The sequence below is a fragment of the Myodes glareolus genome, chromosome 16, assembly GCF_982192425.1.
Source record: "Myodes glareolus chromosome 16, mMyoGla1.1, whole genome shotgun sequence".
Taxonomy (NCBI): domain Eukaryota; kingdom Metazoa; phylum Chordata; class Mammalia; order Rodentia; family Cricetidae; genus Myodes; species Myodes glareolus.
Genome location: NC_142041.1, coordinates 40,493,781 through 40,514,160, shown reverse-complemented (window position 1 = coordinate 40,514,160; position 20,380 = coordinate 40,493,781). Strand labels below are relative to the sequence as shown.

Here is a 20,380-nt window from a genome sequence, read left to right as displayed (position 1 = left end):
CAAACTACCACACAAGCTTTGAGGCTCACACACAGTCCCAAGCACAACTTGATTTCTCAGCTAGTTTTAGCTCCCCACTATGACACTCAAAACCAAAGCTAGATAATTAATCTGCTTAAGCTACACCAGTCTGATGTGTGCGGTGACACACATCTGTAAATCAGCATTTGAAGGGCTGAGACGGGAAAGTCTCAAAGTATGGGGCCTGGACTATACAAGATCCTTAATTTCAGGAAGTGGGCAACTCAAAGGCTTCATTCAGAAAGTCCCTGAAACTGACCTGATACACAAAGACCATCGCTCCTCAAGCATATATAGCATGCAAAGACTGCTTAGAGACACTTTCGGACAAGCTAAGCTCCTGGAAGAGATTCAGACTAGCTGAGCTGCCTAGAAGATGCTTTCCAATTTGTTTAGTTGCTTGTCGGTTGCTCGGTGAGCTGGTTACTACCTTTTCTGAGCTGCTGTAGATACCACAACGGACCTTGGTGCTGCAACTGACTTTGAGTCATTCCCGTATGTAACCCCGACCCATATTCCTGCAGGTCACCCTAATAAAACTCATCTGTTCAAACTGAACTTCGGTGCTGTCTGTACTTCGGTCTGTTGTGAGTAGACATTTGTCCACACACCACATGAATAATGTCACACAACACAGGGTGACTTATGGACTACAATCAATCCTAGTACTTGGAGGCAGAGGTACGGGGTTACCAAGGTAAAGTCAGGCTATATATAGTGAGTTCCAGGGCAGCATGGGCTACAGATTGAGACTTTGTCTCAACAATGATAACAACAGAAAGAAGCCAGAAAGTTGGACTATTTAGGAGAGGTTCCCTGGAGAGACAGCAGAGGTGGTCACACAGAGAATGAGCAGAAAGGCCTTAGCTACATCCTAGATTCTAAATGGTGACCACTGCCCTTAGCGATTTTATCAGAGACAAGTCATACGATACCCAAACATCAGCTATAGTTTCCTATGTGCCTCTGTTTTCTTTATTAATATTGTAATTACATTTTATTGATTTGTGTGTGTGTGTGTGTGTATGTGTGTGTGTGTGTGGATGTGTGTGGATGTGTGTATATGTGTGTGTGTGTGTGTGGATGTGTGTATGTGTGTGTGTGTATGTGTGTATGTGTGTGTGTGTGTGTGTGTGTGTGTGTGGATGTGAAGGTAAGAGAACAGCAGTTGGAGTCTGCTCTCTCCTTCCACCATGTAGCTCCTTGGAATCTAACTCAAGTTGTCAGGCTTGGTGGCAAGTGCCTTTGTCTACCGAGTCTTCTCACCAGACACCATCTGCTTTCATACACGTGACATACACACAGATTTAAGAATTTATTCAGCCGGGCAGTGGTGGCACACACCTTTAATCCAAGTACTTGGGAGGCAAGGGCAGGTGGGTCTCTGAGTTCAAGGCCAGCCTGGTCTACAGAGTCAGTCTCAAAGACAGTCAAGTTACACAGAGAAACCCTGTCTCAAAAGAAAAAAATTAAGAATTTGTTTGTTAAAGCAAGCTTTAACGGTTGAAAAGGGGTTCTGACTTTTTCTTTTTACAATACTCTTTATAGAGCTATAATCTTCTTCTTCTTCTTCTTCTTCTTCTTCTTCTTCTTCTTCTTCTTCTTCTTCTTCTTCTTCTTCTTCTTCTTCTCCTTCTCCTTCTCCTCCTCCTCCTCCTCCTCCTCCTCCTCCTCCTCCTCCTCCTCGTCCTCCTCGTCCTCCTCTTCCTCCTCCTCTTCCTCATGTTTTTTACAGTGCTGGTACCCAAACCCAAGGCCTCATGCAGACTAGATAAGTGCCCTGCCATCCTGAGCTTTATCCCCAGCTTTGTGTAGATTTTAATTACAAGTTTTGAGTTTGTTTGTTTCTGTTTTGTTTTGTTTGTTTTTCTCGAGACAGTGTTTCTCTTTGTAACAGCCCTGGCTGTCCTGGAATTCACTCAGTAGACCAGGCTGACCTCAAACTGACAGATCCACCTGCCTCTGCCTCCCAAGTGCTGGCATTGAAGGTGTGCACCACCACTCCTGACTCAATCATAACTTTTTAACTTTATTTTTTTAAAGAGAAATAGAAAGGTATGGGGGTGCGTGCCTGTAATTGCAGTGCTACAGAGACTGATACAGGAGGATTGCTGTAAATTCAAGCCTAGATGGAGCTACATCAGTGAGTACCAAACCAGTCAATGCTGCATAATGAGACTCTGTCTCCAAGTGGGAAAAGCCAGAACAATTATAGAATCTACATGAGTAGTTTCTTAAAATATTTAAAAATGAAGCCTCACCTTCATGAGGCTTGAAGGTGAGGATGGCAAAGAGGTCCATGGACTCTTATGTCCTTCACAGGGCACATGTCCCTAGCCACATTGTCACTCTAGACTAACTCTCTATTCTTTTAGTTTAAAATGTTCCTATTTTAGTGGGAGGAGTCATGTATGTGTATGGCATGTGCCCGTGCAGAGGCCAGAGGAGGCTGCAGGGAGTTTTGCACTTGTAATTTAAAATGTTCTTATTTTAGTGGGAGGAGTCATGCATGTGTGTGGCATGTGCCTGTGCAGAGGCCAAAGGAGGTTGCAGGGTGTCTACTCTAATCTCGTTCTTCTCTGAAGATGGAGTCGCTTACTAAACCTGAAGATTTGGACCTCTTCCCTTCTGCAGGCCTTGCTGCCCAGTGAGCTTCTGACCTCACAACGCTGGGGTCACAGGTGTGTGGCTATGCTCAGATTTTTATCACATGGGTGCTGGGAATTCTAACTCAGGACTTCATGTTTACACAGCAAGCCTGCTTCTCTCCTGAGCTGTTTTCAAAGTCACTGGACCGAGTCAGCTCCTGGATGAGCCCCTGCCACTCTGTGACGTGTCATCTGATGCTTGAAGACACGAGTCAGCAAAGGGGCACTTCTGTCTAGAAAGCCAAAAACTCTGGGTAAATGTGGGGTTTTTTTTTATTTGTTTGTTGTTTTGTTTTGTTTTTAAATCTAGGACTGGGAGGCTTTTTAGTCTGGGCCCTTAGGAAACATCAAAAGAACAATGAAGCAGTTTTATCAGTTACTCAATATAACTGGTTCGGACACTGGGCAATCTTAGTACAGTACTCCATTTTTCAAATTGTTTTTGTTTTATGTGCATAAGTGTTTTGCCTACATCTATGTATTTATGCATGTATGTGCATTGCATGTGTGTTTTGTGCCCCCACAGGGGGCAGAAGATGGTGTTGAATACCCTGATACTGGAGTTAAGGAGATTTTAAGTGACCATGTGGATGCTGGGAACCGAACCCAGGACCACAGCAAAAGCAGCAAGCACTCTTAACTGCTAAACTTCTCTCCAGCCCCTACCCCACCCTGGTGTAATATTATTGAGTTGTTTACTCTTGAAAATGTTCCTTCCTCAGGCACTGAAACAGAATGCTGCTGTTCTAAAAAAGATGCTTAGGGGCTTCAAACATGTCTGGAAATGGAAAGAGTAGGTCTAGGCAATATCAGTGAGCATGCGTCTTGCTCAGACCAGGCTGACCTCAAACTCTTCTGTAGTAGAGGACGACCTCTGATCCCTCTACCATCCCCTCCCCAGCAGCCCTGGATTACAGGTACCACTACCATTCCGGTTTTATGAGAACAGTGTGCCTCCTGCAAGCTAGGCAAACACTCCAACTGAGTGACATGTTGGAGTCACTCCCCCTCCCCCCCCGCCCCGTCCTAAGAGGATAAATTTCATTAAGTCCCCAAATGTGTTGCATTTGTTACAGCAGCCCAGCTAAGCAATACAAAGTACTCTCAACTTTCCCGTTAGTAAGTCCAACTGGAGCCTGGTGTGCAGCCACAATGCATAAGGGATCCTAGGCCTGAAACGTTGTTACAAAAAATGCCAGCAAGCAAACAAACAAAAGATCTGCTGTCTGGGTTTCTTTGATGCTATCCCAGTTGATTGCTGCGTGTCTTTACACTTAAAGCCGGAATACTGTAGCTGCTCTTCCCTACTCGTGTGTGTACATTCGTTCTCCATTGAGGATGGAGTTGATCTCTTCAGGGAGGCTAAGCTTGCAGGCTCGCTAATAGGGGCCCTGTCCCTTACTCATGACTCTTTCGAAGCCCTGTCCGGGATCTTTTCTGGGACTGCTTGGGTGAGGCATATCTCCCGGTCTGGATCGGTGGGTATCAGGTCTGTTCCCGAGCGGCCGAGACAGTGTCCAGATCGATGCTCGCGCGGCAGCTCAGGCCCCACGCCCCCCGCCCGCGTCTGCGGCTGCGCGGCCGGCCCGGGAGGGGGCGCGGCGGGCGGCTGGGAGCGGGGCCGCGAGCGGCATGTCTCGCTACACCAGGCCCCCCAACACCTCCCTGTTCGTCAGGAACGTCGCCGACGCCACTAGGTGAGCCTAGACGGGACCCCGCGGGAGTCCGGGTCGGGGCGGAGGGGTGTCTGGGTGTGGGCTGGGTAGTGGGCTGTCGGATGCCGGCCGGATGCCTCGGTGCCCGGCTGCAGGCTGTCGGGGTGCCAGCAGAGTGTCGGGGTACCAGTTGGGTGTTGGAGTGCTGACTGGGTGTTGGCGGCATGGACAGGTGTCGGTGTACCGCACTACGGGGTGTACGGGTGTTGGGGTGCTGACCAGGTGTTGGGGTGCTGTCATGATGACAGGATGCTGGCCAAGGTGCGGGCCGTGGTGGCAGTGCTGGCTCCGGCCCTGTTGTCACTGCGTCCTGCAGACGCCGCCCACTAACCTTCCGGAGTAACTGGGGCTGCCTCATCTCAGGATGCGCACCTTAGGCCTTGCAATTTCCTCTGCGCTGTTCAGGCAATGCTTACGGCCCAAATTTAATATACAAAGCCAGCCTGGTCTACAAAACGAGCCCCAGGACAACTAAAACTGTTACACAGAGAAACCCAGTCTCGAAAAGCCAACACACACACACACACACACACACACACACACACACACACACACACACGTATGACTAGTCGATTATTTGATATATATTTGAGTGCTGGAAACAGTCTTAGTTAGCCCTTCATCTTGGTTAAGCAATCAGTTTCAATCCTGGGAGGCTGTTTCCTGCAGCCCTCGTTGAAAATTCTGTCTAGAGCGTTGTCAAGCATAGAGCTTAAGAAATGCCCTTTTTCATCATATAGCACTTTTTCCTTTAATAGGAGTCGGAGGGAATGGGAGGGATGACATTAAAAAACACCTTAATTTCACTGGGATTACTTAATCCGCCTTTCTAGTTCTATCATCTTGTCCACTTAAGGAAAAGTTGAAGTTCAAAGGTTTTAACCTTTGTGCCTGGACCCAAACAGGCACAAAAGTAGGCACCTCTTCACTTGTTAGTTTCTGGAGTAATCATGATTTAAGTTTCGATTTGTTGAGAGAGGGTCTCCATCTAGTTCAGGGTGGCCTCAGATTCGTTACATAGGCTAAAATGACCTTGAACTTCTATCCTTCTGTCTCCACCTCCCCCCCCCCCCCCCCCCCCGAGTACTAGGATCACCAGTGTGCCCCACCACTAGGCTGATAATTTACCTTTAGGGATATTAAGTGCTTCAAATTTGATCACTATAAATATATATATGCCACAACTATAGACTGTGAATTAATAGAATTTTAAGATGCCTGTGTTTTATGGTTCTTCTCTGACTCTGCTTATCAATACCTTGTTACATAAAGAAGCAGAATTTAATATTTGGATAGGCTTAAAAAAATCTCCCACTTAGACAACTTGGACAATAAGTGCCAGGTCTTCGTGGCATGTTTTCAAAAGAAACCCCAGACAATTCCAGTTCAGGTGGCCCCAAGAGCTAGGCAGAGTAATGCAGGTGGCTGATGCTGCCAGCTTACAAGGCGTAGTAGAATGGCCTGAACTGCAGCAAATGTGCATGCTCCATCTAACGGGGAGGTCATGTCGCTACCTCTCCCCCACCCCCTTTCAATTCTAGAGACTCTAACCCAGGGCTTTGTGCATGCTGGGCTCCCTACTGAGCTATAGTTACTGGGATTTTGCATCAGCAACTAGGATTTGGGCTTTCCCTCTTCCTGCACCAACCTCTCCCCTAGCTGGGATTACAAGCATATGCCGCTACCACCCCCAATTTGACTTGCCTCATCTTACCTTCAAGAGAAGTCAGAAACCTGGATTTTTGTGTCTATTGAACTAGTTTTTTAAGCATCGCCATTATTAAGTTGTATAAGGGGCCAGCAAGGTGGCTCCGTGAGCAGAGATGCCTGCCTCCAAGCCGGAAGATCTGAGTTCTAGCCCTGGGACCTACGTGGTGGAAGAAGAGAACAACCCCCTCAAGTTGTCTTCCGACCTCACATAGGCCACTGCACACACCACGCTAACGATGTATTCAGTTGAATAATGTGGATTCTCGTCTTTGTAGATATAGAGGCTCTAAATAGTAGGTATTTCATGTTTCTATAATGCTCTAACATTGTGCATTCTGAATAAAACACATCTGGCCTGGGGGTGTAGTTCAGCAGATTGCTTGCCTTACATTCGTGAGGCCTTGGGTTCTGCCCCCAGCACCACAAAGGAAAACAAACAAACAAAACCATGTCTTCATGTGACTACGAACCTTGGATCCAGGTAACCCTCCCCTGAGTGCTGAGACTGATAATTGAGTTACTAATTCTATTTTCTGTTCTTTCGTCACTTTTTGATTACCACTGGGGAGGTAATCAAAGCTTAGATTGTTTTGTATCAAGAGAATAATAGCTTCTCATTTTTGTTAAATATTCACTGTGTGACAAGAGCTATGTGGAAAACTTGGAATAAGTCAGAGATGGCCCAGTAGGGTCAGACACCTGTGGCCAAGCCTGACAGTCCACATTCAGTCCCCAGGGCAAACAAGGCAGGAGAACTGACTGCTTCATGCTATCCTTTGACCTCCACATGAACACTGTGGCATCTGTACCCAACACATGCACACATTCAGAGAGTAAATGTCATTTTTAAAAACTTCACATATATCATCTTATTTAGTTTTTGTCATCCTGTATGTCTTTTTAAAAATATTTATTTATTTATTGTGTATACAATATTATGTCTGTGTGTATGCCTGCAGGCCAGAAGAGGGCACCAGACCTCATTACAGATGGTTGTGAGCCACCATGTGGTTGCTGGGGATTGAACTCAGGACCTTTGGAAGAACAGGCAATGCTCTTAACCTCTGAGGCATCTCTCCAGCCCTCATTCTGTATGTCTTAATTAGGGTTAACACTGCTGTGATGAAACACCATGACCAAAGCAATTGAGGGAGACGAGGGCTTATTTAGTTTATGCGTCCACATCATGCAATTCATCATCAAAGAACGCCAAGGCAGGAGCCCAAACAGGGCAGGAACCTAGGGCAGGAACTGATGCAGAGATCATGAGTGGGTTGCTGCTTACTGACCTGCTCCACAGGGTTCCCTCAGCCTCCCTATAGAACCCAGGATCACTAGCCCAGGAATGGCACCACCCACAATGGACTGGTTCCTCCCACATCAATCACTAATTAAGAAAATGCCCTACAGGGCTGGAGAGATGGCTCAGAGGTTAAGAGCATTGCCTGTTCTTCCAGAGGTCCTGAGTTCAATTCCCAGCAACCACATGGTTGCTCAAACCATCTGTAATGGGGTCTGGTGCCCTCTTCTGGCCTGCAGGCATACACGCAGGCAGAATATTGTACACATAATAAATAAATAAATATATATATATATATAAAAGAAAATGCCCTACAGTCTTCCCACAGTGATATCTTATGGAGGCATTTTCTCAACTGAGGATTCCTCCTCTCTAGCTTGTTCAGGCTGACATAATGCAAGTACGCTGAGTGTGTGTTTAGATTTTATTTCAGATTTTAGAGACAGAGTGTCTCTATGAGGCCAAGAGAAGCACGAGGAACAGAGACTCACTCATTTGCACACTCAGTAATCCCAGAAAGTACTAAAACGGGAGTCATAATAGATATGCAAAGGACCTGTAGGGTAAAAGAGAGGAAAAAATATACAAATAAAATACAAATAATAAATTATTTTAAATGAAGAGATGTGACACGACATTATGAGACAAGGAACCTCCAAAGATGCTGCCGAGTTCATTTTCTGCCGGCATCTACTCCTGGGCATGTCGCCTACCAGTGAGAGTAGTTTGTTTCCCCAGTGAGACTCCTTTGGAGGAAACGGAATTTTCATTTGCAAGTGATTATCTAACCCAGGAGATTGCTTCTGGGTTAGGAATAGGGGCCTGTGTCCATGTCTCCTCAGTTCTCAGACCCCAAACTGATGCAGACCAGTGAAAGCCCTGTGCATGCTGTGTCTTCATTCTCTGTGAATTCCTATGTGCATGGGTCATGTGGGTTTAGAAGGACTTGTTTTCTTGGTGGTCTCTATCTCCTTCTGGCTTGTACAATCTTTGCACTTCCTCCTCCAAGGGGTTCTGTGAGCCCTGAGAGGAGGGATTTGAAGTAGATATCCCATTGAGGGCTGAGTGTTCCAAGGTCTCTTGCTATCTGCACCAAGTTTGGCTGTGGGTCTCTGTATTTGTTCCCATCTGCTGCAGGAGGAAGCTTCTCTGAAGATGGCTGAGCAAGGAAGGCACTGACCTATGAGTATAGCAGAATGTCATTGAGAGTCATCTTATTGCAAATTTTTTGTTTGTTTTCAGAACAATAGTATTTGATTTTACTCTAGATCCCTAGGCTATCTAGTTTCAGGTTCTGGACCATCTGAGCAGTGTTGGGTGTGGGTTCCATCCTGTGGATTGTGCCTTGAGTCAAACCAGAGTTTGGTTGGTTACTCCCACAAGCTCTGTGCCACCATTGAACTAGCAGGTCTGGCAGACTGGACACCATTGTAAATCACACGGTTTGTGGCTGGCTTGGTGTTTATATTTCTCTCTGGGTAGTGTGCAGAGTGCTATCCTGTACCAAAGATACTAGCCCACAGGCTGTGTGTGGGCATCAGCTCAATGCTCCATGTTCAAAGAGTTGTGTAGGTGTGATCTTCAGCAATGGGGCCTTGCTGTCAGCTTGTGGAGAGCAACCTATAGTCTTGGCAACTGCCAGGGTTGTTTGGAGATTCCCTTGAGAGCTCTTTGGCTAGCAACTCGCATTTAGATGTAACCCATTCCTGGTACTAGAAGCTTCATTTGGTGACAATAAATACCCAGCTGGGGCTCTGTTTCCCCCACTATTTTTGGCAATTTCATTTAGATCTCCTTTGCACATGCATGTGTACGTGTGCATGCATATGCGTGTGTATATTAGGAAGCTTCTGATTTAGTTTTTCTTAACAGCTAAATGGTATTCGTTTTCCATTCATCAGTCGATGAACATCTAGGCTGTTTGCATCTCCTGACTATTGTGAATAGAGCAACATTGAACATAATGCACAAGTGTCTCCACGGTAAGATGGAGTCCTTTGGGTATGTGCCCAGAGAGCTATAGCTAGATCTTGACACAGGTCAATCCTCAGCTTCCAGAGGAATCAGACCCTGATCTCCACAGTGGCTGCACTAGTTTGCATTCCAGACAGCAGTGACTAAGAGCCCCTTTCTTTGAATCTTCTCCAGCATCTGCTCTCATTATTTTTTTTTTTAAGCTTGACCATTCTGACTGGTGTCGCATGAAATCTCAAAGCTATTTTAATTTGCATTTTCCTGATGGCTAAGGATGTTGAACATTCCCTAAACTGTGTCTCAGTCATTTGTGCTTCCTCTTTTGACTAATCTCTGTTTAGTTCTGTACCCCATTTTTAAATTGTGTTATTTGTTTTCTCGATGTTTAAGGTCTTTTCATTCCTTTGTATATTATAAATATTTAACAAATCTTTTTCCCATTCTGTAGGCTGCCTCTTCACTGGAATGATGGTGTCCTTCGCTGTACAGAAGTTGCTTTGTGTAATGAGGTCCCATTTGTCAGTTGTTGGTCCTAATGCCTGCTATGAGGATCCTTCTTCAGAAAATTCCTTCCTGTGCCTACAGGAGCCATCATATTACAATTCCTCCTCTATCAGTTCAGGGTATCAGGTCTTCTGTTGAGACCCTTGGTTCATTTTGAGTTGAGTTTTGCACAGGGTAAGAGATATGGATCTAGTTTCATTCTTCCACTCAGTAAATCCAGCTTGACCAGCACCATTTGTTGAAGGTGCTGTCTTCTCTTCAGTGTGTATTTTTGGCCTCTTTGTCAAAACTCAGGTGTTTATAGATGGATAGATTTAATTTCTGGGTTCTCGATTTCAGGAAAAGGCACTCCATGTGCAATCCTGACAACCTGAATTCGATCCCCAGATTCCACCATGAAAAAGTAGAACTAACTCTTAAACGTCAAGCTGACCTCCACGTGCATGACAAGTGCATGCCCAGACTCATGGACTCACATCATACACAAACAGACAATTTTTCTTCTGACCTCCACAGGCATGATAGGTGCATGCCTGGACTCACATCATACACACAAACAGACAATATTAAATTAAAATTTACAAATGTAGTGAAATATCCATCATTATGATCTAGTCTCGAGAGAAATTAGTTAATTTCACTTGCATGCCCACAGGCTTTCTGAATACATTATATCTCCTTCTGCAGCTCCGCACAGAAAGCCTGTCCGTATCTCCTTTCCTTTATGAAGTTCTTTCCTAATGTCTAACTTTGCTTACTGACAACGACTCCTCCCATTCGCCGGGACCAGGAGCTGTGCAGTCCCCTTGGAGTCTCCCTCTCTGCATTGTTTGTGAAGCTCTCTTCTTTCTTCAGGGCCATGCTTGAGTTAGAACTTCAGGCTGAGCCTCTGTGAGCTCTCTTAGGCTGTGTATGACAGCGACTGATGACAGACAGGTGTGTGATTCCATCTCCATCCCTGCTAGCTCAGTGACATTACAGACAGACCAATCTGTCTGTAAACAGCCAGAGTTGTGGGGATTAAATCATCTTCAGACAAACAGCTTCCTGTGTATGTAATTGTCAGCTAGCACAACTAGACATGTGCCTCCAGCTAAATTGTAGCTCCACAAAGAGAAATGATGCTGTTGTCAGGTTCAAAGGAAATGCCAATTCTCCAAACCTCAGAAATGAGCTCAACATGGACGACAGGAGGAGTTCCCCACCAAATTCCCCCCAGCTCACAGGTTTCCCTCCTCCAAAGCTGCTCACTCTCCTTATAACCCTGCTGCTCCTGGTATGTTCTCTCGACTCCGCTCCTCTCGCTCTTTTCTCTATTCTGATCCCCTGCTATTCTCCCCTCTCTCACAGACAGCCCTGGCCATGTCCATCCTGCTGGTCATGTCCAGTCTACTTCTCTCTCTCTCTCTCTGCTCTGGACTCTTCCAGATGCCTCTGACTGCTCTCTCTCTCTCTCTCTCTCTCTCTCTCTCTCTCTCTCTCTCTCTTTCTCTCTCTGCTTTTTCTTAAGTAAGCCCTTTGCCAGTAATGGTAGAAGACATACAGAAGGTTCAAAATACCATCAAATATAAGAATAAAGTAGTTACTTCGCTTTGGGGTATACGGGGAAAACACACATTTTTTTTGTTGTTGTTGTTAAAGTCCAAGAAATAATTCTGAGACTGCTTTAGATTCTAATTTCTTACTTTCTGAAAACAAAATTCAAATAAACGTGAAGTTATAGTGAGACAAGAATGCATTCTTAAATAAACATCAAGTCTTGTGATGGAAGTGACTTTCAAGGGTGGATGTGCTGGGCCAGGCCTTTTGAAGTTAAGTTTAACAACAACCTGAAATGTTTGTAAAAATGCAGACTCCTAGGTCCCTCATCCAGACTCCCTGAATTAGGGTCTCCAAGAAAAAAAGGACTCAGAGGAAATTTGTTTCCTTTTAAAACCTTGGGTGAAACTAGGCATGATGGTGCAACCTGCAATCCTAGCACTTGGGGAACTAAGACAGAAGGACTGTTAGTTTAAGGCCAGACTGGTCTATATAGCAAGGCTTGGTTCCCCCACCCACAAAGAGAAAGAAATGTGGATAACTGGTATAAGAGATAGCTTTCGATATGAAAGTTTAGACAATACACTTTGTTTTGAAAGTTTCTATCGGATTTCTGTAGGCCAAGTGTTTATCCAGGTTATTTATATTTACTTGTCTTATTTCTGTACCGCTCCAGGCCCGAGGACCTACGCCGAGAGTTTGGTCGGTACGGCCCCATAGTGGATGTTTACATCCCGCTTGACTTCTACACTCGCCGCCCCCGAGGGTTCGCCTATGTTCAATATCCTCTACCGTATGTGCGCATGCGAACATGCTTCGTAGTGTGCTTATCCGCGTATGTGTTTAGGAACGGATGTTATGAGATCAACATTGTCTTATTAAATATGTTTTTTCTTTATCTCAAAAAATCTAAAACAGTCCACAGTAGCTGGAAAGTGCCGCCACCCCCAGTCCCCCACCTCCGTACCCCCTCCCCGCCCCCCCTTCCCCCAATCCGGACGAGCTTGTTAGCTAGACTCCAATCCTAAACGATGCTGAGAGACTGGTGGCCAGCGTCCCCTTTGATATATTTAATAGGCGCTTCAGGTAGCCATTTATTCCAGGTTTCTTTGAGACCTGAACGGTTTCCTGTTATTTTATACTTACATCCAACTTGTAGCACATAGGGGACTGTTGAAAGTAGTAGATTCAGAGGTGGGCACCACCCTCAAAGGGTCAAGGTCGTCTTTTGTCTTAGCTTGCTTTTATTATTGCAGTTCTGTATATAATGAGTCATTTCTCCTGCATTTTATGACTAGACTTTTAGTGATAGAGTACTTTTACTTGCAGCATAAAAGCTTCTTCTGCGTGCTGATATTTCCAGTGAAAACCTAATAAATCCTTTCTCTGAAAAGGGGGTTAAGCCCTGAACAGTTTATTTTATTTCTTGATTTTATAATGCCAGTTAATTTGAGATTAATTTCTTTCCTCACATTTCAAATTATGCTGCTAATTGTATCTGCTGTTCTGTTCTTGTGTTCATGCTTCTAAATCACAAGAGCACATCTGTTTTTCACAGTAAAACAGAAAAGCTTTTCTGGTTATTCGCATTGGAGCCAGAACTTGGTTTTCTTGTCGATTGAATTTCACATGTAAGTAATACCCAGAAATAGTTTTGCTTACCGTCTGATGTCCAAAGTGTCCTTAACAGCTGCTCATGTTTGAAGATGTTCGAGATGCTGAAGATGCACTCTATAACCTCAATAGGAAGTGGGTCTGCGGCCGGCAAATCGAAATACAGTTTGCCCAAGGTGATCGCAAAAGTAAGTGGAAAGGACCCTTAGCTCTCCATGACATAGCCGAGCTGTTACTGCTTCCAAGTGTCAGCAACAGTAGCGTGGCACTTAAAGGTCTTCAGAAAACGTCCCGACCAAGCCGCAGGGATTGTGGTTTTCAGGAGTAAACTGTTAGGAGCCTTGTTCTTCGTATTCTAGCACCCGGGCAAATGAAGTCGAAGGAACGCCACCTGTGCTCGCCGAGTGACCACAGGAGATCCAGAAGCCCCAGCCAGAGGAGGTCTCGAAGCCGAAGTTCGTCGTGGGGCAGAGACCGGAGGCGCTCGGACAGCCTGAAAGAGTGAGCACTGAGAGCGACAGCACACAGCTTCATTTTCCACTTTTTCTGAGAAATAGTTTAAAGAATTACTGGGGGGAGAGGGGGGACTTAGATGATGATTTTGTTTAATATGGACAAACAAATTTCTGTGGAAAGACATGCTCTTCCCTATTATGTATGGGTTCTGTTTGTTTTCCTGGGCCGTGGGGTTGAACTCAGGACCCGGCAGATGCTCACAGGCACTCTGCGGGACCTCTACACTGGCTCTGGGGCTGTATTCCCAGCACCCCCTCCTTTCTAAACTCTTTAGCTTTAGACAGGGTCTTGTTATTGTTATTTTGGTTGATTGTATTATAGCTACATGCTATGGATGTGTACGTACTGTGTGCGTGTGCGTATGCATGCACGTGTGTGGTTAGAGGCTTATTACCAGGAGTCTTTTTTAATTAATTAATTAATTAATTAATTAATTTATCATTTTGGTTTTTGAGACAGAGTTTCTCTCTGTTGCTTTGGAACTTGTTCTGAAACCTGCTGTATAGACCAGACTGGCCTTGAACTCACAGAGATCCCCCTGCTTCCGTCTCCCAAGTGCTGGGATTAACGGGATGCACCACCACTGCCTGACTCAGGTGTCTTTCTTGATCACTCTCTACCTTGGTTTTTGGTAGCAGGGTCTATCACTTAACCTGAAGCTCATCCTTCAGGCTAGACTGAATGTCCAATGAACTGAAATCCACCTTTCTCTACCCCCACAACATCCCCCATTGCTGGGTTCACAGATGTGCACCAGTGCCTCCTAACTGTTTAAAGATGCTATATAATCCAAGTTATTGTCCCAACCAGTTTGGTAGCTTTGAACTCTGAGGCTTGTGACTCAAGTTTTGCTTATGTTGATTAGTCTGTAATGCTTTCAGAGGAGGGTTTTGCTTTTCTTTTGATAGAGAGCATTGCTGTGCAGCCAAGCCTGGCCTGGAACTCGAGATCCTTCTGCCTCAGCCTCTTGGAATTCTGGAAAAATAGGCATTTTCCATCATGCTAACATGTGCAGCAGTTTTTGCTTTTACAAGCATTATTTGTAAACTTTTTTTTTAAAGAAAAAGATATTTAATGTTTACAGATTGAAAGAATTAAGTTTGAGTAGAAATACTCCCAAAATTGGTATACTTATTTGGTACAATTCTTTTTTTTTTCAAAGTTTATTAAATTATAAAAGTTTCCATTTCCGCCCCTCCTCCCAACACCCTCCCACTCCCCCCCCCCACTTCCCCTCCTCCTCCCTCTCTATCCCTAAGAGCAGTCAGGGTTTCCTGCCCAGTGGGAAGTTCAAGTTCCTTCCCGCTCCCTCCAGGTCCAGGAAGGTGAGTATCCAAACAGACTGGATCCCAAAAATCCAGTATATGCAGAGAAAACAAGTCCCAGTGTCATTGTCAATGGCTTTTCAGAAAGACTCCGGGCCAGCCACATTCAGAGAATCCGGCCACATTCAGAGAATCTGGTTGGATCACGTGCTCCTTCAGTTCCAGTCCAACTGGCCTTGGTGAACTCTCATTAGAACAGACCCCTTGTATCAGTGGGTGATCCCAACCCTCGGGGTCCTGGTTTCCTTTTTCATGTTCTTCCTCCTTCTGCTCCTCAATTGGACGTTGGGGGGCTCAGTCCGGTGCTCCAATGTGGGTCTCCGTCTGTATCGCCATCCATCGTCGGATGAAGGTTCCCTCTGGTCTTGCCTTCTTTGCTCACGTTCTCTTTCCTTCTGCTTCTTGTTTGGACCTAGGGAGTTAAGTCCAGTGTTCCACTGTGGGTCTCTGTCTCTATTTCCATGCATCGCCAGATGAAGGTTCTATGGTGATAAGCAAAATATTCATCAGTATGGTTATAGGCCAAGGCCGGTTCAGGCACCCTCACCTCTGTCCAGAGAACAATCTGGGGATCTGGATCTCTCCTTGGACCTGGGATCCCATTTATAAACAAGTCTCTTGTAAACCCTAAAATGACTCGCTTAGTTGAGATATATTCTTCCCTGATCCCATATCCATCCTTCCTGCCTCCCCACCCATCCCAGTCCCCCATGATGAGGGGTTGGTGAAGATCTTCTCCCAGTCAGAAGGTAGCCTTTTTGTCTTACTGACGGTGTCCTTTGCTTTACAGAAGCTTCTCAGTTTCAGGAGGTCCCATTTATTCATTGAATCTCTTATTGTCTGTGCTACTGGGGTTATACTGTGCTACAAATATAGTAGCACAGACAATATTTGTAAACTTTTAATAATTGTTTTCTTTCTTCCCTATTTATAAGGTTTTTTCCTTCCGATTTTTATGCCTGTTAACAGTTGTTTAACCCAGCAGGGTGTTGGGTGCATGTCTGTAATTCCTGCACTTGGGAGGTTGAACAGGACTTTTTTGCAGAACTAAGGTATATGATATAGCGTCACAAGGTAAAAATGTTTTGAGCATATATTCTAGTATAACAGATATTACAGACTTGTTACTTATGTTTGAGTCAAAAGCATGATTAGAAGTGTAGTTTGGTGGTAGAATATTTGCCTAGCAAACACAAGGCCCCAGGTTTTAGGCCAAGCATTGCCGAAACAAAAAAGTGTCTTGTCATTAATCTATTAAAACTTAATGAACATAATGTGTTAATCAGACTTCCCATCATGATGACAAACACTCCAAAGAAGAACTTAAAAAGGTAAGATTTATCTTGCTCAGAGTTTCAGAGGGTCCAGCCCATGGGAGGCTAGATCCATTGCTGTGGGCCTGATGTGAGGCAGACTATCGTGTCCAGTGACCTTATGGTGCAGGTTGATCAATTCATGGCAAATAGTAAGCTGGGGGGGTAGAACAGGTGATAAGAAGCAGCTATTGCCAGGCAGTGGCAGAACAGGCCTATAATGTCAGCACTTGGGAGGCAAAGGCAGGTGGATCCCTGAGTTTGAGGCCAGTCTGGTCTACAAAGCAAGTTCTTGGACAGCCAGGGCTACACAGAGAAACCCTGTTTGGAAAGACAGAGAGAGAGAGAGAGAGAGAGAGAGAGAGAGAGAGAGAGAGAGAGAGAGAGAGAGAGAGAAGAAGAAGAAGAAGAAGAAGAAGAAGAAGAAGAAGAAGAAGAAGAAGAAGAAGAAGAAGAAGAAGAAGAAGAAGAAGAAAAGAAAGCAAGCATGCTTTGAAACCACCCCTGGGGATCCACTACTTCAAAGGTGGTCTCCCCTACTACCCCACACCTCCTGATGATGTCATACATTGTGAGTCCATCAGGGACCAACCCACTGATTAGGTCAGATCCCTCAGAATCTAGTCACATCTCCTAAGTCTACTGGCTGGCAATCAGGCCCCCTAATACTTGAGTCTGGGGAGGATTTTTTTTTCTTTTTATTCACATGGGTCTTTTATTTGCATGTATGTCTGTCTGTTCCTCACGTTTATGCAATGCTTTCAGTGATCGGAAGATGCCAGATCCCCTGGAACTGCAGTTACAGACGGTTGTGTGTGACTGACCACATGGGTGCTAGGACTCAAATCCAGATCCTCCGGAAGAACAGCAAATGCTTTTAACCCCTGAGTCACCCTGACAGCCCCGTGGGGTGTATTTCCTATCAGAGTCACAGCACTATAAAACCCGTCAGAAAGTACTGTCTCTCTAATGTTACACTTGCTTTCAGGTCTCGACACAGGCGATCTTCCTACAGTCAGTCCAAATCCCGCTCCAAGTCACTACCAAGGCAGTCTACCTCAGCAAGGCAGTCGAGAACACCGAGAAGGAATTCTGGATCTAGAGGCCGGTCAAGATCCAAGTCCTTACCGAAAAGGTCCAAGTCAATGGAAAAATCAGAGTCACGCTCACCTCCAAAGCAGACTGGCTCAGGAGCAAAATCCAGACCACATGGACGGCACTGTGGTTCCATCGCAAGATCCCCATGCAAGTCCCCCAGAGGGTACACCAGCTCCGGAACCAAGACACAGGCAGCAAAGCAGTCTCACTTTCCGTCACACTCCAGATCGCGGGGCTACCATCATAAAAACAGCTGGTGAACAGCCGCTTCCAGGAGAGCCACCGAGCTCCGCTAGGAGTTATTAGACCTCGTTGTGGTTACAATTCCTCAAGGCTTATAGAAATGGGAACTGGTGTTAGTTACCTTGGCCATGTGGAAGGAATACAGTCGCCCTAGCTTTGACTAATCAGTATTTGATCTCAATTTAAGGGCTCAGCCACAAGTCACCATGGCCACCACTGTGTAGGCTGTACTTGGTTCACGTTGTATAGCAAGGGGGTACCTCCCAAAGGGAGGAGGCAAGATGGAACCAGTATAAAAATCCTACTTAGATATGAAATATTATCAATAATATTCTTTACAAAAGTATTTTTTACTCTAAAACACTTTTCACACAAAAAGTAATTGTGATTATATGTAATGGCATAGGCCAGACTTAAACTGTTCAACACCTGTCTTTCTTGTGATTTCTGTTTAAGCTTGGGCCAATTCTTGGTAGGTATTAGTTCAAATCACAGCATTCTGAAATCTCAAAAGATAAAACTTATATAGATTCTGCAGCGATTCAAAAGATAGTTAAAAGATGTTTAAAAGATAAAGAACCTTTCATTGTTTTTGAACACAGCGGCATAGACCAGTTGACATGAAGTGATATCCATGTTTGCTTAAAATATAAAAACAAAGCTGGATATGGTGGCACATGCCTGCAATCCCAGCGCTTGGGAGATGAGGTTGCAGGGTCAAAACCAGCATGGACTGGGCTACACGAGACCCTGTCTAGAAATAAATAAACAGATGCTTTTTTAAAAAACCGAAACCATTTTAGAAGTACTAGATTTTGAATGGTTTGAGACTACTCTAAAAATTATGGTGTGGAACACTCAGAATCCACAAAAACTCATATTAAGCCTTACATAGTTGAAGTACAGTACATTTTGTATAAATTCATATTTATACCATTATTTCTATATAGCTATTTTCATCTGCATTTTTCTTTTTAGAGCTCTAGTTCAATATCCTAATTATATACAAAGTCTTTTTAAAGAAAATAATTAAACACATAGTACATTATATTAAGAAATACTAGCTAATGAGATGGCTCGGTGAGTAAATCCACTCACCACCCACACCGGGCCACCCGAGCTGGGCAACTTGAGTTCAGTTCCTGAACCCACTCAAAAGTGGAAGAGAACTGGCTCCTGCACACTGTCTCTGACTTCCACACTGTGCTATGGCCTGTGTGTGTACGCACACATGCGCACACACACGCACACACACACACACACACACACAGACACAAATAAATGTATGCAAAAAACTTTAAGTTCAAAACTATACCTTCAAACCAGACATGTAGTACATGTACATGCCTGCCATTGTAGGACTAGGGAAGCCTGAAACTTGAGACCAGCCTGGGAAACACTGAGATCCATCACACACACACACACACACACACACACACACACACACACACACACAGAGAGAGAGAGAGAGAGAAAGAAAGAAAGAAAGAAAGAAAGAAAGAAAGAAAAAGATCTTCATAAAAACAGCTTTGAGGTGAGGTATTTGACTTTTACATTATTCTATTCTCCATTTTAAAAACCAAATAACTTTGTTGACAAGTACTGCTTTTGTAGTTGTTATTACTCAGAATTTCTTTTACCATGTCATTGAGGTTTACATTTCAGAGGGTTTTGGTAGATTTGTGATAAAATGGTTTGCATCTGATGGTTATAGGAGATATGTTTACAGATTAGCTTTGTTGAATCACATTGCTGAAACACACTGTCAGCCCTTACAGCTAATATGTATGCCTGGAATACCTAAGAAACCTGTCTTACATTTTCAGTGTTTGGAGCTATGTTACTTCTATTAACTTCCAATATAGAGTTCCATAGTCTTTGCATTTTAAATCCTTTATGTGAGAAAAACCTTCACAAAATAATTTGTACATTGGTGATATTTGGAGAAGTAACACAAATTAATGTACATTATACTCTCTGGATATATTTTGTCTATTTAACCATAGCAACAATTATTTATTTCAAAACTTCATTCTGATGTTCCTCTGTAATAAAGTGATTATAAAAGCCTGGAAGACTGTTGGAAGCTTCAGGAGTTTGACGTTATCCTGATCTGTGCATATGTATGTGCTGTGGTTAACACACGTAAAGCCATGGCTTCCTCGGTCCCAGCACCGCAGGGGTGGGAGCACTGTACATCTACGCTGTCTTTACCCTCACAGATCATTTTATCAGGGACCATTACCTCAAGGGTGCATGACTTTTCTTGGGGAAACTTGAGCAAACTCGTAGTCACCCCAGAAAAGTTGCTAACGACAGATCATCCCAGTGGAGAAGTAGGAGAAGTAGGCTTACAGAAGCAGCTTACGGGCTGTGGGAAGAGGACTCCCCAGCAACTGTTTCTGTGTCCTACGGGCTGTCTCATGAGGCTTCCTCCCCTTTCTCCAGGGAGTGTTAGTGAGCCCAGTCTTATGAGGGTCCTCTGAAGTTATCATGCCTGCTCTGATTCCCACCTGGCAATGGCCATGTCATGCCCAGACAACAGCATTCTGTAACACTTAGAAAAAAGTTAATACAATCCTGAACATGCTTAAATTTTCCACTTATGTTTGACTTGGTTTTCCAGTATAATACTGTTAATCCCAAAGATCCAAGGAGAAAGTTCATTGACCCGAATCATCATGACCAAATTAGTCAAAGCAAGCTTTTTTATTCATGTACACAGGCTGTCTCCCGCAAAAGTCGAGGTTCAAGAGATGAGCGTTGGATATGAAGCAGACAAGGATTTTATAGCTCAGAGGTAGGGGGCTTCCAAATGGGTGATTTGGTAGGTAGATAGGTGGGGTTAGAGAAACAGAAT

General features: G+C 44.5%; 1 protein-coding gene across 2 annotated transcripts; it reads left to right on the top strand.

The window, feature by feature from the left end:
* Positions 1 to 4,240: 4,240 nt before the first annotated feature.
* Srsf12 (serine and arginine rich splicing factor 12) lies at positions 4,241 to 19,593 on the top strand. 2 transcript variants are annotated; one of them, XM_087897200.1, is made up of 5 exons: positions 4,241 to 4,366; positions 12,088 to 12,208; positions 13,102 to 13,213; positions 13,385 to 13,526; positions 17,228 to 19,593. In XM_087897200.1, the coding sequence occupies exons 1-5, from the start codon at positions 4,302 to 4,304 to the stop codon at positions 17,535 to 17,537; spliced, it is 750 nt and encodes a 249-aa protein (XP_087753326.1). In that variant the 5' UTR covers positions 4,241 to 4,301; the 3' UTR covers positions 17,538 to 19,593. The 2 variants fall into 2 exon arrangements, with proteins under 2 accessions (XP_087753326.1, XP_087753327.1); XM_087897201.1 differs by having other exon boundaries at positions 4,302 to 4,366; positions 17,168 to 19,593.
* Positions 19,594 to 20,380: the final 787 nt, after the last annotated feature.

Excerpts from the sequence above, each read along its gene's own strand:
- Srsf12 (XM_087897201.1), top strand. The coding sequence starts at position 4,302 with ATGTCTCGCTACACCAGGCCCCCCAACACCTCCCTGTTCGTCAGGAAC. Across the intron at positions 12,209-13,101 it reads TTCAATATCCTCTACCGTAT|CTGCTCATGTTTGAAGATGT; the intron begins GTGCGCATGCGA and ends TGTCCTTAACAG. Across the intron at positions 13,214-13,384 it reads TGCCCAAGGTGATCGCAAAA|CACCCGGGCAAATGAAGTCG; the intron begins GTAAGTGGAAAG and ends TTCGTATTCTAG.